The sequence below is a fragment of the Botrytis fragariae genome, assembly GCF_013461495.1.
Source record: "Botrytis fragariae strain BVB16 chromosome Unknown tig00000012, whole genome shotgun sequence".
In the NCBI taxonomy this organism is placed as follows: Eukaryota; Fungi; Ascomycota; class Leotiomycetes; order Helotiales; family Sclerotiniaceae; genus Botrytis; species Botrytis fragariae.
In genome coordinates, this window is record NW_023500989.1 from 2,559,070 (window position 1) to 2,586,898 (window position 27,829).

The window sequence follows — 27,829 nt, forward strand, 5'->3', positions numbered from 1 at the left end:
TCGATTCCATCACTTCAAACACAACGCCCGAGATATGAATAGAATCAATCAATCAATCAATCAATCCATCCATCCATCCATCCATCCATCCATCATTGTCAAATCGCAATCCAAGACCTCCAAGACCTTTACACAAACAACATCATCCTTCGTACATCATCCTTCGTACATCACCCAACTTCTTATGCGAATTCTTAAACAATATCGACCGTCGACCCAACTTATCCACTCACGGGAACTCTCCCATGATCAGAAAGTCTTAAAAGCTCCCCTGCTACATTTCGGATTATCCCTGGTCCCTTCTTAAACCTTTTCTTCTTACCCTTCACTGCCTGCCTCGCCTCCCTTCCGTCCCTTGTATCTTATACTTTATATCTATTATCGTTCATTCTTTTCTCATTGCCTGTGTTGGTGGTTCCATCTTTTAAGAACAATTTGAAACACTTCTTCCCTCACAAAACACGAGGCGACGAGACGGCTGAACACTCGCTCATCACACACACACGCACACATGCACACACATCCATGCCCCCTCGCCCCATCTCATCCCATCCCCTCATTCATCATCACTCATAGGTAATTCCAATTTGATCAACGCGCGCGCCAGTTTTGTGCCATATTTGTATCGTAGCTGAAGCTGGGAATTGATATACAGACAATCACTTTGCCATCATCATCATATTGATCCGTTGGAATTTTGATACTTTTCTCCTCCTCTTTCCTCTCTCTACTCTTGTCGTGAATTCCTCCATTTGATCTCTCCTCCTTCTTCATGATCATGTTTACTACTATTAAATATTTTAATTCATCTGTATCATCAATTCATTCACTTCATTCAATTGTTTTCTTCATCGGGCATTGATAATTTGTTATCGCATATCGATACACTATCATAGCTACCCAAAATTATCTAGGTAAGCCCTGTCAATCTAAAGAACCTTCCCCTCCCAATGAGATCTATTGATTTTTGCTTTTTATTCTTCTTCTCTTGTTTTAGAATCAATAATGTTAAGCCGAGCTGATGTGAATGGACACTGGTAGATCTCTCCTGAGATATGGCTACAAGATACAAAATACCAACAGTTGAATCAATAATCGAGGATTCCGAAGATGAATCAAGGGACGATGTAAGGGGTGCTGCTGAACGAGAATTCCAGAGTAGCGTAACTCGTCGTCAACATCGATCAATCCACAATCCCACAATGTCCTCCTCACCCACAAAAGCAAATACGAGTAGGGAAAGAGATAGATCAAGAAAGATGCATAAATCTACTTCCAGTGGCAACAGACATTCGGCATCAAAACCAAAACCTAAGCATACAAATGCGAAGCGCGCAAGTGGATCATCTTCAAAAGGAAATGAGATGGAGGGGCAACGTCTTCGCCAGAGGCCGGTACATCGGAACCGAGATTCAAGTTCATCATCGTCTTCATCGTCAAGCTCTTCGGATGAAAATGAGAATCTCCCTAATCACAAATCAGTCCTTGCAGCTTCAAGAGCAAAATTAACATCACCATCTATGATATCGAATTTGACATCTTTGACTACGTCGACAAATAAATCTAGTAGCTCAAGTGGAAGTAACTCGACAGTAACTCAAGCTTCTGTTACGAGAGGTTTATCCCTAGGAAAAGAAGCTGAGACTAAAGAAGAATCTCTATCGCCAGCTGTGCCATCTCCTCCAAATGTGTTTGCCTATTTACAACAGGACTCCGATGAAGAAGATGGAGAAGATGAGAAGGTTAGGGAAGGGGAAGCAGAGGAGAAAAATGCCGAGACACAAGACGATACCTCTAAATGGTTGATTGACCATGGCGATAAAAGTTTCACCCCAGTATCACGTCCACATACTCCAGAGGAACATCCAACTGGTCCTTCATCCGTATCAAGTAGCCTTCACAGTGATGATTTCTCAGCACCAGAAGCCGATATCGACACAGATAGGAGCACATCACCAGAGAGAAGCGTTAATGGTCGAGAAAATCTAAGAGTCACCACAAATTCCAAAGATGCGTCGGTCAAATTAGCGTCTCAAATGGCAGCTGCCAATCAACGTCAAAATTATTACGGAGCAGCTCCATCATTTGGAACACCAAAAACCCATCATCGCACAGACAGTAATCCACTCTCTCCCGCTGATCTTGAAACACCCCGCAATCCATATCCACCCAAGCATACACTCCAATCTCAGATTGATCCGACCATTACAGGCTATGAACTTCTTGCCTCTCGCTTATCAGCATCTTCCCATTCCGGTTCCGGCTCCGATACAGTAGTAGAAGATCGTATCAAGCCCATGTATCGAAAATTTGAAGCACTCAATCATCGTCTTCTCCTTCATCTTCAAGATGAGATAAGCGAACTCGAAGAACAGTTACAGAGATTGGATAAAGCCGATACAGAATCTAGAAGGTTACGTCATACTGGTAATGGTAATATCGGGGTAGATGTAATTCCTGCGTCGAGAAGAGCAAGTGAACAAATGGGTGGTGATTTACAGTGGCATAAAATGGATATTCTGGGGAGGATCGGTTACAAATTGGCTCAATACAGTCAGCACTCCTCACCATCCCTACCTTACCCCATACCCCACATACTTCCCCATACTAACCTCTTCCAGATCAAACTCTAACCTCGTTCCACTCTCTTCAATCACTTCCTCCCGCTTCTCAACCAGATATTAGCCATTATCGCGAATACCTTCAAATCGTCCGTCCCATAACCGAAGTGGAAACTAGATTTTTAGATCCAAAAGTTGAGGACGATTTAGTGTCAGTTGCTTCTGCTTCTTCTGGGTTTAGAAGTCAAGGTCGTCATCGAAATGGAGATCAATTCATTCGTCACAAACGTTCATTACCATCTTCAGTTTCAGATAGTAGTGACGATGATCATCCGATTGAGAGAACACCTACCAGTAGCGCTGTCGACTCACCTCTTCATCCACCACCCCATCTAGCAAATGATCATCCTGGAGTGGGAAATACAACTTCTCATGCAGAAGATTTTCCCACTTTGGCATGTGCAATAGCTCTTAGTATCTTAATACCAATCCTGACTTTCGCAACTATTCCAACATTCCTAGGCAGAATGACGGTGGTTTGTTTGGTAGGATCGGGTATCGTAGGAGCACTCGTACAAAGTGGATTTATAGGTCTAAACGATGTCATTGAAAGTATCAAGGGCTTGAGAGGTTCACAGAGAAAAGAAGGATTGGTTTGCGTGGGGGTCTATTTGGGGTGTATGGGAGTGCTTGCGGGGGTTGTTGGGTAATGAATCCTTTTGTCTGCGTTCTGGAAGGCATCAGGATGCTGTGATGCTATGTTCGATTTCTTCTTGGTTGTTCTTCGAACTCGAATATTTCGAATTGCACAACGACCTCTTGCCAAGAGTTCAGCAAGGGAAGATAAGCGCTCTTGATAGATTGAGTTATGATGTGCCGAAGAAGTTTCATTCGGTCATGATCTTTTTTCTGGGTTTCATATCGGCTTGGCTTCGCTTGTTCTGGTTCTGGTTCTGTTCATTTCGCTCGGTTCGGTTCGGTTCGGTTCGGTTCGCATGGCTTTCACGTATACATGATACCCTTTCTTCTACTTTATTTGTCTCTCGCGGTTTTTGGGAATTGATGATTAGGCGCTATGGCTCTGATTCTTTGGTCACTCGGTTTCTCAGATTCTCGGATATGTTCTTCTATTTTCTTCTCTCCTTTTCTCTTCTTTGACGTTGAATTTGACTGGGAAATCCTGGGTTGGCGTCTGAGGCTTCTTGAGGTCTTGTTTAGGGAATACTGTTACGCAATGAAAGGTTATGCTATGCTAGGGCACCAGAGTACGCACGATATGATAGGGAGATGCTTGTGGCTGTGGCTGTGGTTGAGTTCTTGTATTGTATGCTATTGTGTACCCATATGTTTGCTTTTTTTCCCCCTCGTTGATGGATGGGTATCCTGTATGCTGGGTGAATGTGAGCCTAAGTATGAGTATGTGTCTCTGGAACTCTTGGACTCTGGGATTTGAGATTCGGATTGGAAATCGGGATGGGAATGGGAATGGAAATTCGATATATGTATGTATATGTATGTATGTATACGTGAACTTTCGGGATAGGATGAGATAGGATGAGATGAGAGTCGTATGGGAACAGGATTAGGGATAGGATAGGATAGGATAGGATAGGATAGGAAAGAGCAAACGGGAAACGGGAAACGGGAAACTGAGAAAGTAGTGAAATTGTATGAGTATCAACTACCTACCTACTTTATCAAACTTCATGTGTTTGTACTCTATCATATTCTATTCTTTCATACAAGATAAGATTACATCACCAGTCATTCAATCACTCACAACCCATCGTTCATCCATCATCTAGATCACACCTAGTCATCGAATCAAACCAAATCAAACCAAACCAAATCAATCGAATCAAACCAAATCATCAAAACCAAAAATAAATAAATGCATATATATGTATTCTTTAAACTTTCCCAACCTGACTCTCCCTGCCCAACCTCCAACTTTCCCAATCTAACTTTCCCAACTCTTCCAGCTCTTCCAACTCCCCCACCCCACCATCATGTTTTCAAAGATCAGAGAGTAGAGTATAACAGCACGACACGATAAAATATAGCAAGCAAGCAAATCATCATCCATCCTCCGCATCCCAACAACGAGCCCATCCATCCAGTCTAAATTCCACTTTCAAAGATAACCGCCCAACCCCCTTTCCCTCCACCTTCTTCATCCCTTACAAACTCTGTTCGTAAAAGCCCCTGGTATAAAGAACTCTAAGCCCCACACCACACCATGCCATCCCATCCAAGCCCACCCCCAATCAATTCAATTCAAGTCAACCCCACCTCCCCAGTAACATAACCAGCAAAAAGACTCAAAAAGATTTGGATACCCACGCCATAGCGCGTCAGCTCAACTCCCAACACCATAACAAACCCTTCCAAAACCCTCCACTCAAACTCCAAGGCAAAGCCCATCCAATAATGTAATCAATCCCTCCAGATCCAGCTAGCAAAACAATCTAGAAGAATCCTGCCAGTCAACCATCCTTGAAATGCTCGTTATGATTCGTCGCATTATCGAAAATTCGTTTATATTCGTCCTCATTCTTTTCTCGCTCTCTTCTCTCCTCAGTTGTCTCCCTCTGGCCACTAGTAAGCCCCTCCCTCACTATACCCTTTCCCTTCCAGTTCATTTCACCCGTTCCCCCACTCCTCTCACTCTCTCGCCCCTCCTCAATGTTAGTGATCCCACTAACACCGCCCTCATTAAATCCCAAACTTCGCGCATGGACAGGTTGACTCTGCATCGTCGTTCGTCCTCCAAGAGATGCCGGAATTGCCGTCCCACTTCCCATGACACCACCATTACTGATCCCCCAGGTCCAATATTTCCCTTTACAATTTTGCTTGTTCCCTCAGAACCCGTTACGGGACTTCCAGTACTTGCAGTCCTTACACTGTTATCCGAGTCCTTCTTCAACAACTTTGCCGGTCTCGGAACCGTAGAATCCGTCAGATTTCCCGGATTGATATTTAAATTCGGATTTAATGATTCCGAGTTTTGCGAAATTTCATTATGTAATGGACTAGAATGACTCGGCGAATTGGAATGTTTGCTTGACGCATCACCATCTTTACTGCGTTTAGAACTACGCGAGGATATGCGACCTTGCTGAACGTTTAGAAGATATGAGATTAGTGTCGTGTGACGTGAAAGTAATGCGACGGGGTGGATGAGATAACAAACTAAGAACAATGATAGAGCAAAGAGGGCGTAAAGCAGCTATGTGCTTGAATATTTTTCTCGCGGCTAATAGCGAAATGGCACCTTGACCCGCCCTTGATATTGGAATTATCCACTGAGAACTTTTCGATTTTGATCCAGAGATGAATATAGAAGAACCAGAAATTGAAGCGGGTTTTCTTTTCAACAAACTCAACTTCAAGATGTGGAGGATGATGAATGATCAACAGCTTGACCAGCTATTGGTGCGGTGTCAGAACCGTCATCACTCACCTGTTTCGCCCATCTCAATCCACAACTATTACACAAGTCTCGATTCCCGCTCGGTCCCCTCCTCCATTCCGGAGTGTTCTTCGTATGGCAATTAGCACAATCTCGTTGGACGTTACCAGGTAATTTTCTTCGTTTTCGTTTCTTTCTGGCATTCACTAACGATGCTACCTCTTCGGCAAGTGATCGATTTTCCTTTTCCATTTGTCGAAGTTCATATTGCCAACTTGTAGCGCGTGTCGTTTTTAATTCTTCGAAAATGTTATCCCTAGAAGCCAAGGCTTCATCTTGAGATCCAATTGGAAGCCCGGATCCACCTGGTTGCGTGATAGGTATGGTTGTGGTACCAGAAGCTCCTGGTGTCATAGGTTCGGGAAATGGGCTAGCTTGAGGACGAGCTAATTGATTGTTTGATAATATTCCATCGGGAGTTTGTATATCGGTTCTAGTGATGGGACTCATGATCATTGTTTTACCGCCAGGAATAGTAGTACCATTTGCTCCAGTGGCCGAAGCAACATTTCGAGATGCTTTGTTGACCAATCGAGTCTGGGCGACAAGAAATGTAGGTTTGCGACCCTCCGATGCATCTCCAGGATAGAGTACTGTCTCAGTTTGTATGACAAGACCACGCTTATTGAAAAGCTCATGTGAGTATTTAACAATCTTTCCCGTTCTTGCCTTCTCCAGGGCTCGACCAAATGCGACCTTGGAATCGGCACGCATCAACGCTTGAATGCTTGTGCCAACGAGATCATCTGGTGTGCGATCTAAGAGGGACCGAACATTTGTTGCAACGTATAGAAACATGCCTGATGTTGACAATTTCGAATACATTTGTTGATCACTAAGACCATCCATTCGCATCAAGTCGCTTCGAGCCAGTGCGTATACTGGTCTTATCCTGCCAACCATAACGATACATTTTCGACCTTTGCCTTGCTCTGCACAAAGAGAACCATGGCTCTCAAACCATGTGTAGCCACTATTCTTTCGACGAATGCGGAATACAACATTGACAGCACTCCCTTGTGATGTTTCCTTCAACTCTCGAGTGACAGGAACTATGTCACTAGGATGACAGATGGAGGATAAAGCAGTGCCGACTAATTCAGACGCATCATATTCCAAGACTTGACAACATGACGGTGAAAGATACATGAATAAGCCTTTCAAAGAAAGAACATGAATAACATCATCACTATTCTCCAAAAGTACTTTATCAAACATTCTCTTGGTGGTTTCCGGATCACTACCATTGTCGTATGAAGCTAATGCTGCGCTAACATCATCTCGACTAATCGTTTGTCCGGCATCAATTAGACGAACATTCTGCTGAGGTGGTTGCCATTGATATCGTGGTAACGTGCCTTGCTTATAATTCATCGTGTAAATCCCACCACTCATACCATCGATACTAGTTGGATTCGCAACCACATCAACCTGAAAACCGACCACCAGAGAGAGTGTAGGGTCGTCATCACTTGCAGGGATAGGAATCATCGTCAAAAGATTCATAAATGGCTGACCCCCTCTTCGATAGTTGATGATGGCCTGCTGAGTTTCTGTTCGATTGTCTACGGCTTTCTTGAGTTCATAGACCTTGTCGTTTTCTGTGGCCGTCCTACGTTCACCAGCTTGGATTTTGCCATCTGGTGATTGGAGAAATCGACAATTTCTTCCCAATACCTCATGTCTTGAATACCCGGTGAGGTTCTCAAAAACATCAGATACATATATTATAGGACAATCTGTCTCTCGTAAATCGCAGACGACAAACGCACATGATAAATCAACGGCGCCTATGTTAATAACTTTATTTGGTCTTTTTGCCACTCTTATTAATGCTCCAAGCATATCAAATCCAGTGCTGGAGTATATGCCCGTAATCCCTTGCCCTGATGGGGAGGTGTCGGGAGCGGTGAGAGCTGTGGGGGTTGATACAGATGTGGGGATCATAGCCGTACTTGATGTTCGTGTTAAAAGATTCGGAGGTGCATTTGAAGTAGACGGGGAGTTGTAATTGATCAAAGTTTGAGGCATGCTCATAGCGCTTGGTGATTGACCCATGACATCGAATCTCGAAGACATTGCTTCATTATTCTCATCTTCCAAGGGCCTCATTATCATACCCTCTCGAGCTCTCAAAAGTGACTCCGAAGTTGTGGGGCCCATGGTAACGGATCTCGATGACATCTCTTCGTTATTCTCATCGGCCATCGTTCGTATTCTCCCACGGTCTTGACCCCCTATAAACATATTCGAGTCCATCGAATCCATAGGATCGTTTCCATATACCGTAGGGGAATAATTATCGTTCGAGTACATGCCCATCGGCGAATCTTGAGACATACCATCCATGCCTATGGAAGCATAACTCATCATGCCAGGCATCATATCTCCCGAGAAAGATCCATATCCCATAGTTGTATCCATCAAATTTGGTCGCACAGAGTCAGAATAACCAAGTTGCTGCATTTGTGGCATTATACCCATTCCAGACTCCATCCCTCCGCCATAAAGGTCGTTCATATTCATTTCGCCCAAGGATTGTCGACGTAACATTGGATTCTCGGAAGAAGATGTTGGGGTGGCAAATTGAAAATCGTTCAGACCGACATCACTGTTGCCAAATTCCAGCATGGAAGATCTGCGATCGTGATCTTGCGAAAAGTCTTGTGAGTAACTCTGCCGCCGTTGTAATTCGTCGTTATTCTGCATGATGATTTCATCCAAGCTATTTCCACTACTCATATTATGATTCATGTTCATGGAAGTTCCGTTAGATTGTGCGGAAGGCCGCTGTTGTTGTTGCTGCTGCGGTTGAGGTTGCGGTATACTCAGAGACCTAGAATGCGCCCTCCTTTGAGCAACCTGCCGCTGCAGGTCCTCTTGGGTCATTGGCATATTAAAGAAATTACTCATGACAAAGTCGACATCTGCGTCGGAATTGCTGGTGGCTGTGTCGAAATCGAGTGTACGGTAATGACACTCGAGGGTTGAAGATGAATGAAACTTTGCGTGAGCGTCGAATATCCTTTCGACCTCCCGTGAAATCTTCTCTCCACTCGATCAAGTCCACAAATACTCCACCACTCAAAGAATCTCAAGAAGAAATTCGACGTTTGTGTATATTTATATTAATCGTAGGTCTATCAGGTTTTTTCTTCTCAATCAAGTATGCGCTTTGTCGTATGCCATCATTCTTTCTAGGTCGCAGAGTGTCGAGTCGCCGTGCGTGATGGTAATATCGAGTCGCAGAATCGAGCAGTCCTCCTCAGAAGATCTCAGAAGACACACTCTCGGTCGGAGGATTCTTGTAATGTTTTGTAAAGCTTGTGTACTTTGTACAATTTGATTGTCTTTCGTTCCGAAAATCTGCGGGGGGCTTTACGTCGGAAGTGGATATCGGTTTCGAAAGTACCGATGATTGAAATGCGTGGGATTTGTATCGATATTGTAATATGGATGGATAACTGGCAGTCCTCCGATGGCTGGTGGGGATTCGATTTGAGGTGAGAGAATATCATACAAATCAATAAATATATCTCTGATATCAATTGACGTTGTTTGTAAAGGGGAAACAAAGCTTGTTTAGTAGTAGTGTTAGTAAGTACTATATAGTTAGATCAGGACGATCAATGAATCAACTTTTTGTGTGGTGATGCAAGAACCGAAAGGCAAATTGACTAGGTAGGTGGTAGATAAGTCGTTGTGATTTGAGGTTTGATTACATAATGCTTTGATTGCGAGTGAAGTTTTCGGTAACTAATCATACATATAAATTCTATATTGCCTTGACTCGAGTATCAATATATCCATATGTGTGTCTGTCTCGTCTCTTGTATTCTCCAATAACAAAGATCTGCGAATAATGTGTATATACAGACCAACTTACTCACCTACCAATCTCTTCACCCTTCCTATTTCTAATCGCGAGATCTAAGCAGATGATGCACTTAATCCCCGAAGAGAATATCTCCCGTTCCGTCTGCGGATACTTCCATAGTTAGGTACTTCCATAGTCAGGTACTTCCATACAAATGAACCAATTTCGCATTAAACATTCTAAATGCCTTAGGTATCCAGGATTCTAGGTAGGTTATTGATCCTATCTCTAGAGAAGAAAAGCCCGAGTCAACTTCTCAATACCGCTTCTCTCGTAATCATCAACTCTCCCTCCCAATCAATATAGATCAGCACATAAACCACTACATATGAAAGATTATAACACAAAAAACAAAACACAAAACATAAGTCGAAACATTTACTCGTGGTAATTATCAAATATTCTGATTCGATGGGTGGTTGAATTATTCTTATCACCATACCTCAATACCCAATTGCTGATACATACATGCATACATGCATGCATACATACATACATACATACATACATACCCAACATCAAAATAATCAATCCCTCTCTCTCTCTCTCTTCTCCAACCCATATACATAACTATCTACAAAAACAGCCCTCTATCTGCCACCCATCACCTCTCTGTCCATCTACCTAACAAGCCCACCCCCACCCCACCCACCTCTTTCTCTCTCTTCTACATTCCATCCCTCACACACCGATCTACTCACTCATCCATTCACCACCCACCACGCATCCCCCCCTCTTCCCTAGTCTCCCTCCCCGCCAAACCAATGCAAGAAATCATCTAATTCTCTCCCCCTCTTCCCCCTCCAAAATTCTCGGCACCACATAATCCCAGTTCAAAGATACCGAAAGCCCAGTCGGGCACCACGGCATTGCGTCACCATATGCAAGCCACTATCATGTAGGGACCCCAACCCTTTTTGAGTTACCATTATGGCCCTTAATTAAAATGTATCACAAATTTCCCCATCAAGAACTTATAAGTATATTTTTCATTTCATTCGCCTATCTGTAAATTTGGTGTTGACCCTATTCTTGTTGAGTCAACATCTTACCATTTTAGAGATCTTCGGTTCTCTCTTCTTTCTTTCCCACTTCCCGATTTTTGTCCATCTGCATCCCAGGCATTCCTAAGCTATTTAAAACATGAGATGGTCTGAACAAACCATTGTTACCTTCCTCCTCAAAGAAAGAAAGAAAAAAATCTAGCTTGCAGTGGCTCCCATTTGATCGCTATGTCCTTCCATACACCCATTGAATTCGTCGAGTAATATTGATGACTAGCCAAATTCCAACCACCACCTTAGCCTAACCATCCCAAAGGTAACCCGGAAAATATACGTGCTCATGTGGTATCATTCTATCATCAAAACTTCATCTCATACCCTCAACCACCCATGCAAATCGAATATCAATCCCAAGGTAAAGGGAAAGATCAAGCAAACCATGCGTGAACAATTGCTTGAGTTTCGGGGGAAAGTTGCGCCAAAAGTTGGGCAGGATTTAAACTAGCTGCAGCGAGGAGGGTTTTGGTAGCTTCAACAACTCTGTTTGCAGTTTGGCCTTGTAGTGTCCCGGCTTCAAGAGCCTGAGCAACGAAAACAAAGACCTTGGCTGGTTGAGAAGTAACAGCGGGGTTTTGTCTAGATGTGTTAGTCATGTACAAATCAAATTTTGAATATATAGACTTACTGTTCAATGAGCTGAACAAGGAAAAGGTATGCATATGGCGCAGCCTCTTCATCGTTGACAATAGGTAAAGTATCGATCCATGCTGTGACGACTGCTTGTTGATTCGCAACACCAGATGCATTATAATGTAATATCTTAGCGATGGCAGCACATGCATTTTCCGTCGCGTAAACATCATCATTGCCTCTAGCGTCGGGAATTTGCGTAGCATCAAACAAAAGCTGAATCGTGTTGCCTACAAACTCGGTCCAGGGTGCACCTCCTCTGTGGGCTGCGACACCAATACCATAAGTAGCTGCTTGACGATTGGCGGGAGCAGGATCTTGGCACCCAGCAATTAAGGGACCCTTGATAAGGGGTTCCATATATCTAGCGCTCTCTGCACCGCAGAACTCGAGAACATCATCAATGATACACAATCCCCATTGTCTTTGTGTGGGATCCTCGCTTGAGAGAAAGGCGGAGTATGTTGTGAGAAGTTTCTGCCACGATTCCAAGAAAGCAGGACCGTGGTTCTTGAAAATACAGTGGAATGCTTTGTTCATGTCGGAAAGCAGAGTTTGATCGTCTTCAATAGCATAAAGTGTTTCCTCGGAATCTTCATCACCTTCTTCTCGGTTGGCATCAGCTCGTTCTTCCGCTCTAATCTTAACGCGTTCTTTGTAATCTTCTAGGGCAGAAATAGCAGAATCCATGAATAGATCCATTTGCTGCCTAGGAAGACAATTCTTGCCCATCACTTCCACCGACTCGTAAAAGCATTGATACATCTCAGCAAGTGTATCGATAGCTGGTTCGGCACTCAAAACCTCGAGAACCTTGGGAATTGTTGCTCCCCAAAGGTCTCTTAGTTGAGAGGATTCCGGACCGTATGCTTTCTTGTAGGAATTGAGTAATTGCGGTACACACTTCGCCGAGACCACTCTAACAGGATCATGGAAGAAGAACGCGAGACCTGGCAAGGCAATGTTTGCCATAACACCCTGCACGTAAGGAGCAAAATGGGCCTCTAAGACTTGAGCGTAGACTACCAAGAGCTCGATTGCCATGTGCTTGTCATCAAGAGTGCTAGTTTTGATACCGATAACTTTGCCCTTGAGTGGGACAAGCTCCCAGCCTTCTTGTGCCTGTACGGCCTCAACTTCATCTTCATCATCAAGAAGTTGAATATCTGCTTTAGCACTTGCCAACTCCAAAAGAGGAGGCATGACGTATTCAAGATATGCGAGGAAGTCGGTTCCCATAACCCTACACATACGTCCCCAGCAGTGCATGAGGTATTGAGCTTGTGGGTCATCCGAATCCACAATGCCTTGCTGAACAGTAGCCAGTAATTTGACCAAGTCTATTGCGTCGTTGCCTAATCTCTCTCTTCCCACTGCCAAAGCGATTAGAGTAGCGCATTCCATTGCCTTTGCGCGTAGCAAACGAAGCTCCTTTGTTGATTCTGCCTTCAAAACATTGAAGAGGATGGGCATCAAGGTATCGTAGTATTTGGCAAAGGCGGCCTCGGCGGAGTCTGCGATGGTTGCGATTGTGGAAAGAGCTTGTTCTTGAACATATCTCTTTGGGCTTTGAAGGAGCTGGAACAAGTTACTCAATAAATCGTCGAGATATGGTTCGAGAGTCTTCTTTTCGGCCTCTTCGCAGAAATTGACGAGAGCAGCTGCTGCGTGAGCTTGGACACGTGGCTCTGGGCTCTTGAGAACAGGGATAATGCTGCCTACTACAATTTCGTGGTATAGACTCTGCATGGTTCCTGCAAAATCGGTGCTCATTTGTCCAAGAGCATTGCAACCGGCCCAACGCACACGCGGATGCTGATCGCTCAAAGCAGGAACAACAAGCTCTAGAACTTTGCTCAATTCTGCGAGCATCAAATCCCTGCAGCCTTCTGAAATTGCTGAGATGGCCATCAATGCAGCATGTCTATCCCTCCATGCTTCGGAAAGCATCATTCTGGGTAGCCAATTAAAGGTAGGTGCCAGGATAATGGATCCTCCGAGCTTGTTTGCCAATCGATCCATACACTGCTCGCCAGCAACGTGATTCAAGTCACTCTCCTCTGGATCCATCTGTTCAAGTCAGTTAGTGGTTTGACAAATTGAGGGGGGATATTCGTACATCATCTGAAGCATTCCATTCGGCTGCATCATCGTCATCCTCGCCAATATCAGTCATGAGACTCAGGCATTGAGTAATCATGTCGGTTACAAAACTCGAATCTTTCTTCACCATAGCTGGAGCATAATCGGCAAATGTTGCCATGAGCTCGAGGGCATTTTGGCGAACCACGTCGCTCAACTCCTTCTCCTGAATTGTTTGAATGCAGAATGTTACTAGATTGTGAAATAATGGTTTAAACATTTTCGGAGCAACCTCTGCAAGGGTCATGAGTGAAATAAGTGCTGTGCTAAGACTATCCGAATCCAGACTTTCCTTCAAGGGTGGTAGGATCGAGAGGACTTCTGGAATGAGGCCATAATATTTTAATTGCGACTTCTTGCCGAGACTGGAGAAAAATGATGTAAATGCTTCCATAGCTGCCAAGCGGACCTTGTTGTTTTATTAGTGATTGTCCTGTATCCTCAAAGTCAAAAGGACTCACTGCAGTTTCGGTATCCTGAAAACCATTCTTAAAAGCTGTTAATACTGTATCTTCATGTTGCTTCTCGATGATGCCAGGAGTCGTAGAGAATATTCTGAATGCTATTTCTCTCTGTCCGGCTAATTGTGAAGAACTTAGAGTCGAGAGAACACCCAGGATTTCTGGCCATTGTTCACCTATAAAATGTTAGATTGACTTTCCGAATTATTTCCTGCGCCCAAGTATCATACCATTATCAGAGTATTCTCTAGCTATTTCGGCGACCGCATCTCCAATCTTATTTCTTACTGGATTCGACTTCTCCAGACCTAATGCCTCTATGAGCTTTTGTCGGATAACATATGCTTCTTGCTTTGGAATAGCGAGAAATAATTCGATCGAGTTGTTCTCGTCTGTCTTGCGAGACTTGGATGCTATACGACGGAAGAGCACTGCAGCAAAGGATCGAGTCTATAACATGATTGAAATTAGAGACACAGATCTTCAAGTTTGATATTGAGGACTAGTAATGAATCTTACAGTTGCATCGTTGGAACCATATATTTGCTCAACCAAGCCCATCAACAACATTTCGGGTTTGGTGGCTACCCAGTTGTTGTTCAAGTGCTCTTCAGCCTGGGTGCGAACATTATTGTCGGCAGATTGTAGAGCAGACAGTAGCTGTGCAAGCTCTGCATGTGCATCTGCTGGAAGAACAGACATGACGGTGGAATGTGGGTGGGAAGACTCGACGGGTTCCAAAGGATACGAGGGATCGGAACGTTGAATATTAAGGAAGAAGTTATAAACTTGGGCGCGAGGCGCATTCAATGCGCCTTGATTCCTACGAAGTCGAGGACGGAAGATAATTATTGTACGAAATGATAAAAAAAAATCGAAAGCGTAACGATTTGTAGGGAGGGAAAGAAAGATTTCTTTATTTAGAAAGTTGACGTTGGATAAAGTTGTGTTGTTGTGGTGGGGGTTTGGATTTTAGATTTTGGAATTTAGAATTTTAGAAATCCCTCCCAGTTTTTTTTGGAGATCACCAAACATTTAATAAAGTGACTCTCGCGCTAAAATCTCGGATCCATCCAAGTGGTCTCTACGATAATGGCAAATGAATGAATGAATGAATGGCCTTGTCAGCGAACACTACAATTGAATGAAGGAACGAAGGAATGAATGAATGAATACCAACAGATACACGGTAACCGTACTTCTTGACGGACCCTTGATCCTGTTGTTGGATATTCCCACTGTGTATGTGTAGGTATATGTTATGTCCATTATCACATTACAGCTACCGTACCTAGGTACCTATTCATGTCTCAGTCTTCTCACGGGGTTTATTGTGATTCCATCCATTGACGATTCTAGAGTCAGGAGTCAGGATGCCACGACCTACGCACCTAGTAGGTTACCGGTTAATTACGACTTGTTTCTCGGAATGGCAATGCGTCTCCTCTATTTTCTAATCTAGGTCCCCCTCCTTGGAACCCCTTGCTGATGAAAGACTTGTTGATCGAGACGCCGATGTTACTAGGTATTCTCCTTCCATTACACACGTCGTAGGTAACTAGCACCTCTCTATCCAGCCAGTAAGCCTCATCAATCTATATCATCCTACTTACCCATCAGCCTTCAGCCTTCAGCCTTCTTTCGAGATCAACGCGCGCACCACTGATCCTTAATCATGAAGAGTACCTAGGCACTCTAGAGAGTACGCAAGGACATTTGATAGCTATGAACGGCCTTGCTTCCGGGTTCGTGTAGCGTGTCCGTCGCCCCTCTGATGATACCTAGGTAACAAAAGTGTTGGCTGGCAAAAGGTCAAGGGTCTGGTACATTTGATACACCATGAATGATATGAGTATATGGAGAGCAAGGGACAACGGAATAGAACAGGATATAATGCACCTAGGTAGGGAGGAACTACTCATCATGAACATAACTACTGGTACCTGTGTGATGGTCGATAAATATTACACTCAAATACTCATTCCTCTCTTCTATCCCTCCCTTGAAACATCTCTCAATGGTCCCATTCGCAAAATATCATCAGATTTGGTAGTAGATATCATCCCTTTACCTCGCAATTTACAGCAAATCAAAATTTATATTACTCAAACAGTCATCATGACCAAATTTACCCCAATTTTTTAGATCGTAAGGGATCTTAGCGTGTTGCTACCCCTCAATCCATGTTCGCTATGATCAGCATTCCCATCTACCAGTATTCTCCAACAACAATCAAAATCAAAATCAAAAATCATCAATCCAGTAGATTAAGATCACGACTCATACAATCCCAAAGAACAAACTACATACTTAGGTAGCGATACATTCAAGTCTCATATTAATCTTTCTCTGCCATGGCAGATCGTACAGTTTTTGATCCTCCCCCGAGGCAAAGTACTTCTTCACCTAGTAATAACAATCCTGCGAACATCAATCATCGTTCTAGCTTCGCCGAAAATCTACGACAATCACCAAGAGCTCAAAGGCATCCATCATTCACACAAGCTGCGGTTCAAGAGCTGCTAAACCATCCCCCGGCACAAAAAGGTGGAGATCCAAAATTCGCAGGAAGGGATTGGAGACAAATTCACGTCGGAGAATTGGTACAGGAATCTGACATTCATTGGTGTGAACTTGATACAGATGTTGAACATGCGACAAAGGTTTGCATAAATTTCTTCATAATATTTACTTTGAATATTAATCTCTTCGATAGGCGCTCATAGAGTCCGGCCCCCCAAATGTCATTCTTATCCGCGAAACTTCAAATGACGTGACTGCTTGCGATAGCTTCGACTACAATGACCTCAATGCATACCTACTTGTAGTTCTTGGACTAGCAAGCCCCGATGAAGGACAAACAGATGCATATTCGCAATTAGCAAGCAAAGCTCGGGAACGCGCACCTATCCCACTTCGAGATATCATAACACTTGCCAAAAAAGAACCTCTGACAACACTTTCCGAATCGGAAGACCTTTCGAAAGCCGTAGAGATATTTGGCAGTGGTGTACATCGTATTCTTGTCTGCAAACCAGGCACTACAACAGTTGTGGGAATTTTGAGTCAGTTAAAATTGGTCAAATTCTTATGGGATAATGGTAGTAGTTTTCCAGCCATCGATCAGTTATATCCAACGATTCTGAGGGATTTGAATATTGGAACGCAGCACGCTATCGCAATCAAGTGAGTTCTCAGTATTCTCACAGCACAATTTCTGCTAACAAGGATATAGTGGTGATAAGCTTCTCACAGATGCTCTTCAGCTCATGAGCAACGAAGGATTGACCAGTATTGCAGTGGTTGACAACGCTGCAAATGTTGTTGGTAACATATCAACAGCTGACACTAAACTTCTTACACACACAAGTAGTCTACCTCTCCTTCAATCCTCTTGCATACATTTCATCTCTGTCATATTGAGCGAACGAGGAATTGGTGATGGAAAGGATTCCTTCCCAGTCTTTCACGTCAACCCATATTCGACTCTCGCCCATACCGTAGCAAAACTTGTCGCGACCAGGTCTCACCGTATGTGGGTCGTTGAATCGGCATCTCCATCTCCATCAGCTCCTGCAACCCCATCCCTCGCGCATGCCTCTGTTGTTCAACAACCAAGTGGCAGTGGTTCCGTGCCACCCTCTCCTTCATTCCCTGCCGTATCTGCCGCAGCTTTACCTGGTGCACGTATCTCGGGTCGTTTGACAGGTGTGATTACTCTATCCGATATTCTCAATCTCTTCGCTCGTACATCAGGTCTCAATCCCTTGAATCCAAATGAATCTCGAGCGAGAAGAAGAAGGAGCTCAAGTTCTTCTTTAAGACCAAGTATAGATTCATCGAGAGGAGATTATCTGGATACAATACGAGGCGAGCGTGGATCAAGCGTAGATAATAGGAAATGAGGAATTATGTGACGAAAAGTGTGCGGGGTTGAATTTTCGATATGAATAAAGAAAGTGGGAATGAAACGTCAACTTCAAACCCCGCCTGTCACCGGGAGGCGTCATCCAAAGAAGAAATGATTCGGAGCGGATTACATAGGAGTAGTCATACAACATGCTGGGCAAAAGTCCGAAAGATATACGCATGGTTTAGAATGAACAGCAGATTTCGAATTGAAATGCGTAAACGACGACCTGAGAATGCCCCCCAAATAATGAGAGTACCTAGATCCAAGGTGCGTTCGATCTTTATAGTGAGCAAAGCGTCATTTTGATAGGTTGCGATTTCTCTTTTTTTTTCTTTCACGCGCGTGCTCTTTTACTCTCTTCCCAGGAGTCGCATTACATGATCGAATTGAATTGGAATTGGGAGATGTGGAAATGTTCTTAGATACCTTCAGTCGTAGCAATAACACATAATATGATTCAAGAAATTCACATTTTCACTGCATCAAGTTCAAATTTTATTACATCGGATACTTATTGATTATCGAAACTGTGGAATTACACATGTAGATACTTAGTACACAAATCACTCTGTCATATCCTTGTGCTTCTGCTACTGCTTATGATCACGCTCACGCTTTCTCATGTTGGGTGATCATCATCATTATCCTTCAACATCAAAAAATGCGCACTGCATGCCTTGTGAAGATGGCTCGTTTTTCGTTTTTCCTTCTTGATCTTTTGGGTTTGAGTGTGTAGGTGCTGGTTTTTGGTGTCTCGAGGGCTTTTTGAGGTGGGTTTCGGAGATGGGGGGGGAAATGGGAGTACTTCACTTGTCTTGGGAAGAGGGAAGAGGGAAGAGGGAAGAAGAAAAAAAGTCTAGAGTTCTTCTGTTGGAGAGGGGAACTGAGAGGAACGGGGGGAGGGGAAGGAAAAATGAAACTTATTGTCGTTGTTGTTGCTATAGGAAAGGGATTATGGGGGATGGGTAGAGGAATAGGGATAAGGAGGAGTATAGATTTTGGTGGGATGAAGTGGGAATGGGGTGATAGATGATGGAAACGTATGGGGAGAGGAAGCGAGATAGGGGAATGGATCAGGGGGAGGGATTAAGAGGAGGAATGGAGAGAAAGAATGGAGAGGCAGGATAAAGCAGTGACTTGTTGGTTGTAGTGTTCTGGATGGATTGAATACTTGTAATGAGTAATGAATCGATGCAGGAAAGGAAAACTTAACTTGACTTCCATTCTACTACCCTATCGTTTAGAGCTGCTATGTTTGGAGCGGATGATGTGAACTAAATGGATTAATTTCTCGGATTGATTTCTCGTATGCCTGGTTCTCATCACCTATTAATTGGTGCCCGCATTGTGGAAATCATGATGATGTTGCGGCTTCATTTGGAATAAGTTATAGTCGGATAAATCTCGGTGGTGGCTTGTTGGCTGTGAACTCTTGGTGAGGTCACACTGGTTTGTTTGGTTTGCGGAATCGACTCCGTGCGTCTTGTGTGCGATGAGTAGAGACTGACATCGATATCGACATCTTCGGTATCCATTCAATTGTGTCCTATCAACTCTTCAATCGTCACATCCTTTCAATTCGAGTATCGATACAATCTTTTGGTGATGGTATTTGTTCGACACAATCATATGAACAAGGAATTCGAGTCTAAAGTCGGTGATGAGTTTGAGCTGCCACCATTCAACGCCTTCGACCGCATCTTGTTTTCTTCCACGATAATGGTCGGTATGTATAGATGACATTCTGAAGAAAAGTTATCAAAGCTTTACTACGTCGTGGTTTCTCAAATCTTTTCCTTATCAAAGTTCAATGCTAAATGCAGATAAAGTGGATCAATGACCGAATGTCCCGTTGTACCCGACAGATCTTTTCTGCAAGAAGCTTTGGTGATAGGGAATCCCAGATCTAGCAGGTATTCATAGAATTTTTTGAACTCCTGACCCAAACAATTATTAAGTTGGAGAAGTTCGAGGTTCGATCTAGATTTTCCATGTCGAGCAAGTACCGAGGACACCTACCTTGATATTGAAGTTATCAACTTTATCAATTGATGCAATAACAACATTGATACGCATAATTATATATATATATCACGTATTGACCTCCTGAAAAGAGTATTTCTTGATAAGCATTAGAGAAGCTTTGGTGAGCGATTTTGCATTCTTTACTGAACAGGGGTTTCGAAAGTCCTACATGAGACTTCGGCCAAATTAGATTCTATCCCGGAGGCGCAAAATTTCATTAAAACATTGGAGTTGGACCCAAATCATTTCCATTGAATCAATTCTACGACATATATTGAAAGGGAAAAAAAGAAAGGAAAGATGGATAATCAATTATTGAACCCACCAACCGAATCGAATCAACAAGTTCAGCCGCAACCTTTTGCGGGAGATCAGCAACTCGATCCCAACTTACCAAACCAACAAGGCTCTGACATCCGACCTGATATCCGACCTGGGCGGCAACGGGTCAAACGTGCATGTCAACCTTGTAAATCAAGAAAGAAGCGTTGTGATGGATCGGAGCCTTGCGCTACGTGTATTCGATACGGCTACGAATGTCATTATGAACTCGGTCCGAGGAAACGGAGAAGACATACCTTGAAAGATCACGACACGGATGTTTCTCAAAGTCATAGTTCACCCGATGCGAGCATTCATCATCGAGATGAACGGGAGAGAGCAGATAGTGAAAGTGCCCATGTCCCTCATACCAGTGGTGCCAAAGATACAAATCTTTGGGGAAAGGCATTTGCGGCTTCTTTGGCCTTGAAATTGGATGCCGGGAAGTTAAGTAAACCTCATTTGGCTTGGAATTTGGGTCTTAAGGATGAACAATCATATGCTCAACCGCCGATCACGAGAGTGATAGGTCAAGCTGAGATGCAGAGACTCACAAATCATTATTTTGATACTACACATCAAATCTTTGGAATTTTCAAGAGAGATCTATTTAATCGGAAGATCGTGGAGAGATGGGGACTGAATCTCGAAAACTCTGATCCGCATGATCCCATCTTGTGTGGCGTTGCTGCATTGGGATCTCTGTTTTCGGGTGGCAATCCAAGTCCAGTGGAGGCACAATTGGTAGAATTGGCAAAGATGGCTTTGGAAACGACGAGTGTGTTGAATTATCCTTCTCGGCATCATGTCGTCGCGTGGGTATTAAGGACACTCTTCCTGAGATGTACAGCTTGTCCTCATGCTGCATGGATTGCCAGTTGTACGACAATGCACATTATTGAGAGTGTAGGAATGGAAGATGATTCGGATAACAGCAGTAGCGACGCGGAGCTCGAGAGAGGAATCGGTTGTGGCGTCTTAAATATGCAGAGATTATTTTGGATTGCGCGACTGATGAATTCATGGGTTGCAAACGATTATGGTCGATCGAAAGTCACCGTGAAAATACCTACACCTCCTTTTCCTGAGCCTGAAGGTGAAGCGGATATCACACTCGATTATCTCACCTTGTTTCAGGTATCGGAACGGCTAGATCAAGATACGAATCATACGGCTGCAGAATTCGAAGCGGGTATAGAATCGATTTACAGATTTCACGCCCGATCAGATGGAGCAACTCTTTCACAAACGAACTTGGTTTTAGGATTATACCGCCGGTTGCGTCTCCTAGCCTCGACTATATCACAAGATACCATTTCTCAGGTGATATCTATTGGTATCAAAGGCTTAGGATCCGTAATGAGAATGGTAGAGAGTCGTCAACCTTGGTGGCACGTTGCCAATATCCCCTTTCAATTCGTCTGTATCCTCCTCGTCATCGATACGCCCGAATCACTCTCACACATCGGCGAAGCTCTCGAAACTCTAGATGCAGTATCCCGCTGTTTTACCACTCGCTCACTTACCGAATCTGCAGCAACAGCTAGAACGCTAGTGGAGTTGTCTCAAAAGAGGAAACAGGAAGAAATTAATATTTTGGGTCAGGGTCTCAAGACGAGGGTGGAACCAATGCAGACTAGCCAAATGCCAATTCCGGGTATGAGCGGTAAACAGATGATGCTGGCGCCGACGATGATGGGAAATGCAAATGTGAATGGAAGTGGGAATGGTATGATGCCTGGAATGCCGAATATTGGTTCGATGGATTTTACGGGGTTCGATTGGGATTCGTTCTTGAGTATGGATATTCCGGTGTTGGATGCTACGGCGATTCTTTGAGGGCGAGGTGAAGAGTTTCGGATGTAGTATATTTTTGGAGAGGGAGGGATTTGACGTTGTTGAGTCCCTTTCCCGCAGAGCTTGAGAGGTCGGGACCGGCAAGAAACTTCCTGCTAGATAGTAGGGTCGAGAATGAACTTGATACTTCAGAATAAAACACGCATAAATAACGAGGAGAAACATCTTTTGAAAAACTCAGTAGGAGTATGTCATCCGAGTCTAGCTCACAAAACAAGAGTATAAAAGTTCAAGTACACACATACATACATGCATGATGCTGACTCCGATAGTGTTGAGTACGATTGAGACTGTGAAATAAATATATGCCTACTGAGTACCTCCTCCCTCGGGTAAGTTGGTGTAAGGTATGTAATGTATATCAACACACACAGCATCGGTTGGATATCAGTCCTAATCTCCGGATGGTATAATTTCTTCAGTAGAATCGATAGTGTACTCATACTTTGGGATATGGACTGGGGATTGGGGTTAGGAGTAATGGATGTAGAATTGGAACAAGTGGATTGGAGGTGATGGGATTTGGGGATTTTGAAATGGTCTTGGAGTCGGGGTTGGGGACTGGGATTGGGATTGGGATTTGGTATACTGCTTAGCTTGGTGGATGAATATTTTCGGAGAAGGAGGAGGAGGAAGAGGAGGAGAGGGAATGAGATAGGAGGGGTTTTGGTAAATGCTGGATTCGCTTTTTGTTAATTCATTGTGTTCTGTTTATTTTGTAATCTTGGAGCATCATTCATCAGATATTAAATATCAAAGACTTGATACAAAATATCACATCTCAAACCTCAGAACCAGAACCTCATCATTACCTTTCCATACCTACATATGTATGTATGTACATGTCTATCTCCACATAGAAGAAAAAAACAAGACTGAATTCAGCCGATAAATTTGTGTCAGAATCTATGAATTAATTAGAGTATAAATAAACACGAGTAGAACAAATGAATCTTGAAAAACGAGAATAGGATTTATCTTCTGACCATCTTTACTTCAGATATATAGGCAACAAAAGTAACAAAAACAGATCATTGAAAGTATACAGAAATATTCAAATGCCGCCCATTTTATCACCTACCTACATCGTACATAGAGCAGCTATCTCCCTTCCACCCCCTGCACATTCAATTCAGCCCTACGCAGGACGCACACAAACCCAACGCCCACATCCCTGCACCCGACATCGGCAAACTCAAACGCACAACCGAGAAAACCCATGATCATTACCTCGGGCCGTGACCGCATCGTTGAATTGTTTTTGGATGCGATATCAGGGAACGGGATGTGGAATGATGGGGATTGGGAAAATTTTGCACGCAAATGGGCCGAATTGAGTGCCAAGATGCCGAAGTTTTGGGATGGTTGCCATGTTGGGACGGTGAAGGTCCACTGGTGATAACAGGGAAGGGAGATAGTAGCGTGTGTATCTAGGTTCTAGGTAGGTATTGAGGGAGGAAGAGTCTAGATTGTGTGTGTGGTGTGGTGTGGTGTGATGTGATGTTGTGGTGTTAGATTTGTGCGTGAGTTTACGGTTAGTGAACTTAAGGTGAGCCTTTGAATAAATAACATTTTTCACAGGGTGATTGATATGATGCCGAGTTTGGGGGATTCATGTTCAGAATCGTGTAGGTATGAGTAGATATGGAGGTTATCTCTCATACCGAAAACATGGTACAGCATCTCAGATGAGATGAAAGAGGTGCGATGATCTCATCCCTTCACCAATCTTCCAAACCATCACCACAATAAAATTGTCTCCGAATAATCAAGCCTATTCGATACTTATTCCCGACTCCTTTACTCCCTCATTTAAACGAGGTTTCTTCATCACCCTGGATGCAGGATCATCTCCACCCACAACATCAGCTCGCAGAGCCAACACACCCGGATAAAAAGCGGATGTAAGTCGGCAATAATAAACTTTCTGATACCGCTTGCTTTTCTATTATCTGAATAAATAGCGTCGTTGGATGGTTTTACAATGACTTTGAGGATCTGAGACAGGGTTGATGGATTAATTGTGGATCAGTGAGATGTGATAACTAGTATGCATAGGGTAGTTGAGTCGAGTTTGTGAATGGTGAGAGGAGGATGTCGGATCTTGAGGATGTTGTATGGGTGAGGGCGGATGTGAAGATCTGGATAGTGGAATATATATAAGGGTCTAGGTACCTTTGCGATAAGATCTGTTTGTTCGCTGTATTGGGCTTCATATATTTTTTATATTGTCTTGCATTCTCACGTTGGCTTTATCTCTCCCTCTGGTGCGAGTCGTCTATATACGATTTTCATTGTATTGCAGGGTGTCCATCCACACCCGCCTCCATCAAAATGTCAGACACAGAGAGTAGTACCTCGAATCCAAAAGATGTCCTCTATGATTCCATCCTCAACAACCGCACAAAAGACCCCCAAACACCCATCACCCGCACTCCCACCCACAAATCCTCACACTCCCGACGCGGAAGTACCACGCTGCAAAATACCCCAACCCATCTCTCGCAAAAAGAAACCCGAGACCCGAATCTCGATATCAATCTTCCCTATCGAACGCTCAGTCCCAATGCCAATCTCTCCGAATACACAGCCGAGAAACCAGAAGGTGAAATTCCCTCTGCGAAACGAAATGGAAAGATAGACTATAAACTCGTTACTTTCCTACCCGGTGATCCGGAGAATCCTAAAAATTGGTCAAAGGCGTTTAAATGGTATATTACCATGGTGGTTGCATTGACGTGTTTTGTGGTTGCCCTCGCTTCGTCAATTATTACGGCGGATCTTATTGGGGTGGAGGAAGAATTTCATGTTTCTGAGGAGGTGGCTCTTCTCAGTATCACGGTTTTTGTGATGGGTTTTGGTATCGGTATGTTGATTCTCTGTTTTTTTATGTGTGCTTTAAGTTGATGACGAGGAGCTAACACTAATCAGGTCCAATGATGTTTGCTCCTCTTTCCGAAGTCGTCGGCCGCCGCTGGATATACGGAGTTACATTATTTCTCGCAGTGATCTTCATCATACCCTGCGCCGTCGCCCAAAACATCGAGACCCTCCTCATCTGTCGCGCTCTCGATGGAATATGGTTTTCCGCCCCCATGACCCTCGTAGGCGGTACCCTCGCCGATCTCTGGCGCACCGAAGAACGCGGTGTCCCCATGGCCGCCTTCTCCGCCGCTCCTTTCATCGGTCCCGCCATCGGTCCTCTGATCGGCGGATTCCTCTCCGACGCAGCAGGCTGGCGCTGGCTCTACTACATCCAAATCATCTTCGCCTTTATCGTCTGGGTCCTCATTACCTTCACCGTCCCCGAAACCTACGCTCCCACAATCCTCGCTCGACGAGCCAGAAAAATGCGCGAGCGAACCGGCGAACAGGAACACGTCACAGAACAGGATCTCGATCTCCGACCCTTTGCAGAACGTCTCCGTATTTTCCTCATCCGTCCTTTCCAACTGCTCTTCGGAGAACTCATCGTCTTCCTCATTTCCCTCTACATGAGCGTCCTCTACGGTCTCCTCTACATGTTCTTCGTCGCCTTCCCCATCGTCTACCAAGAAGGAAAAGGTTACTCTGCAGGCACAACAGGACTCATGTTCATTCCTCTCGCTCTCGGCGTCATCGCATCGGCTCTGTGCGCTCCAATCGTCAACCGCAATTACATGAACCAAGTACGAAAATACAATGGACATCCCCCAGCTGAAGTACGACTAATCCCAATGATGTGTTCGTGCTGGTTCATCCCCATCGGTCTCTTTATTTTCGCTTGGACTTCCTATCCCCATCTCCATTGGATCGGCCCGGCTATCGGTGGTTTCCCCGTCGGATTCGGATTTATCTTCCTCTATAACGCTGCGAATAATTACCTAGTTGATAGTTATCAACATCAAGCAGCTTCAGCGCTCGCGGCGAAAACTTTCTTGAGATCGTTTTGGGGAGCCGCGGTGGTGCTTTTTACGGAACAAATGTATGCGCGACTGGGATACCAGTGGGCGAGTTCGTTGCTGGCTTTTATAGCGTTGGCGTGCTGTGCGATTCCGTTTGTGTTCTGGGTGTGGGGTGCGAAGATTAGAGAGAAGAGTCGGTTTGCTTATGGGGGGGAGGATGAGGAGGGAATGGGGAAGAAGGGGGAGGGGGAGAGGAGGGTGGGGGAGGAGGAGTTGGAGAGGCAGAGGAGTTATGTTAGTACGCCTTAGGGGTTATAGGTGGTTCTGGAAGATTGTCGGGGTGGGGGTGGAAAGAAAGAATAAAGTAATGATTTGTATGAGGAGATGTGTAGGGTTAAAACGGGGCGTTTGGTGGGTGTTAGAGATGGACATTAGAGATTCCCAATAGATTTGTAATTTCATCTTCATATTATCATAGTCTAGTCGCATTAATAGACATCATCAAGTATTATTCACACGGGCATTCTGTCATCAGAGTAAATAGATCATGTGTACAATTGTTTTACAAACGAATCCTACATCCTTCATTTTTTTCAATCTACCCATCAATCCTCATCCATCTCCTCCTTTCCACCCTGCTGCACTCCAATTACCCATCAAAATAATCCGATCCACTAATTTCCTCCCGTATAATCGATATCCAAAACTTCCATATTCAGTCGATGTAGGCGAAATAGTCGATGGTTGGATAATAATAAAAAGCTGCGTATTGAAATTGGGGAGTTTTTCCCTGTTGTAATATGAAAGTAGAATATATCAAGATTTGATAAGTATTAGAAAGGACTAGAATCTTAGCCTTCACATTGTAGAACCGGACTTGAATCTTAGCCTTCACATTGTGGAACCAGACTTGCATCTTAGCCTTCATATTTTGCTTATCCAACTTCTTGATTCTAAATTACTACTCCTTGCGATTGCATCTCACAGCCTGCTGTATTTGATGCCCTCGTATCATGTGTACTTCATCAAGTTCAGGCCAGCGTCAGTTTGAGTGGTTAGATAAAGGCTTAGAGAATGTGGTTGACTTTGATTTCTGCTTAATTGCGATGACGAACGAGACTTTGACCTGCAAGATGGCCTGGTTGATGCAGATTTTGATTGTTGCTGTTGTGGTGTTGGAGACGAGTCGTGTTGGTTTGTGGGATGAGAGAGTCTTGGATCTTGGCCTTGACGCCATTGGGCGAGACATGGATCTTGGCCCTGATGTTTTTTTAGGAAGACTTGAATCTTGGCCTTGACGTTGTCGATAGACTCATGCAGTCAAGAAGGAATTATCGAATCGCCCTCTGAAAAAACCACTCCTTATCCTGGATCTTGGCCTTGATTTCGCTCTCAGTGGCATAATGACACTGAAAATGTGGGAATGATCATGCGCAAGCATAGCACTAATTGGAATATGATCGTGGTTACTGGTCTGGTTCTTGGATGGTAAGGAGTCAGAAGACAGAAACTAATCACGGAAACCGAAGTCTTGAACTGTGATTCCGAAACAAAGAGTGACTCCACCTGGATGTAATCACTCAAGATGCGAGAATCCTCAAGTTGCTTTCCGGCGGAAA

General features: G+C 44.0%; 6 protein-coding genes across 6 annotated transcripts; 4 read left to right on the plus strand and 2 right to left on the minus strand.

Annotated features, from left to right (window-relative positions):
* Positions 1-1,055: 1,055 nt before the first annotated feature.
* Bfra_003006 (uncharacterized protein) lies at positions 1,056-3,271 on the plus strand (the record flags this gene model as incomplete). The annotated part of the gene is made up of 2 exons (XM_037333418.1): positions 1,056-2,553; positions 2,622-3,271. 2 exons carry the CDS (start codon positions 1,056-1,058, stop codon positions 3,269-3,271), a joined length of 2,148 nt encoding a protein of 715 aa, XP_037195546.1.
* Positions 3,272-5,047: 1,776 nt separating this feature from the next.
* Positions 5,048-8,931, minus strand: Bfra_003007 (putative white collar 1 protein; the record flags this gene model as incomplete). The annotated part of the gene is made up of 3 exons (XM_037333419.1): positions 5,048-5,403; positions 5,433-5,682; positions 6,028-8,931. 3 exons carry the CDS (start codon positions 8,929-8,931, stop codon positions 5,048-5,050), a joined length of 3,510 nt encoding a protein of 1,169 aa, XP_037195547.1.
* A 2,414-nt stretch (positions 8,932-11,345) lies between these two features.
* Positions 11,346-14,912, minus strand: Bfra_003008 (putative importin subunit beta-3 protein; the record flags this gene model as incomplete). Its single annotated transcript, XM_037333420.1, has 6 exons — positions 11,346-11,553; positions 11,603-13,677; positions 13,727-14,158; positions 14,211-14,386; positions 14,441-14,660; positions 14,730-14,912. 6 exons carry the CDS (start codon positions 14,910-14,912, stop codon positions 11,346-11,348), a joined length of 3,294 nt encoding a protein of 1,097 aa, XP_037195548.1.
* A 1,652-nt stretch (positions 14,913-16,564) lies between these two features.
* Positions 16,565-18,115, plus strand: Bfra_003009 (putative cbs domain containing protein; the record flags this gene model as incomplete). The annotated part of the gene is made up of 3 exons (XM_037333421.1): positions 16,565-16,873; positions 16,927-17,396; positions 17,446-18,115. 3 exons carry the CDS (start codon positions 16,565-16,567, stop codon positions 18,113-18,115), a joined length of 1,449 nt encoding a protein of 482 aa, XP_037195549.1.
* A 2,333-nt stretch (positions 18,116-20,448) lies between these two features.
* Bfra_003010 (putative protein rdr1 protein) lies at positions 20,449-22,308 on the plus strand (the record flags this gene model as incomplete). The annotated part of the gene is made up of 1 exon (XM_037333422.1): positions 20,449-22,308. The coding sequence occupies one exon, from the start codon at positions 20,449-20,451 to the stop codon at positions 22,306-22,308; it is 1,860 nt and encodes a 619-aa protein (XP_037195550.1).
* Positions 22,309-24,660: 2,352 nt separating this feature from the next.
* Positions 24,661-26,519, plus strand: Bfra_003011 (putative polyamine transporter 2 protein; the record flags this gene model as incomplete). The annotated part of the gene is made up of 2 exons (XM_037333423.1): positions 24,661-25,192; positions 25,258-26,519. 2 exons carry the CDS (start codon positions 24,661-24,663, stop codon positions 26,517-26,519), a joined length of 1,794 nt encoding a protein of 597 aa, XP_037195551.1.
* Between the last annotated feature and the right edge of the window lie 1,310 nt (positions 26,520-27,829).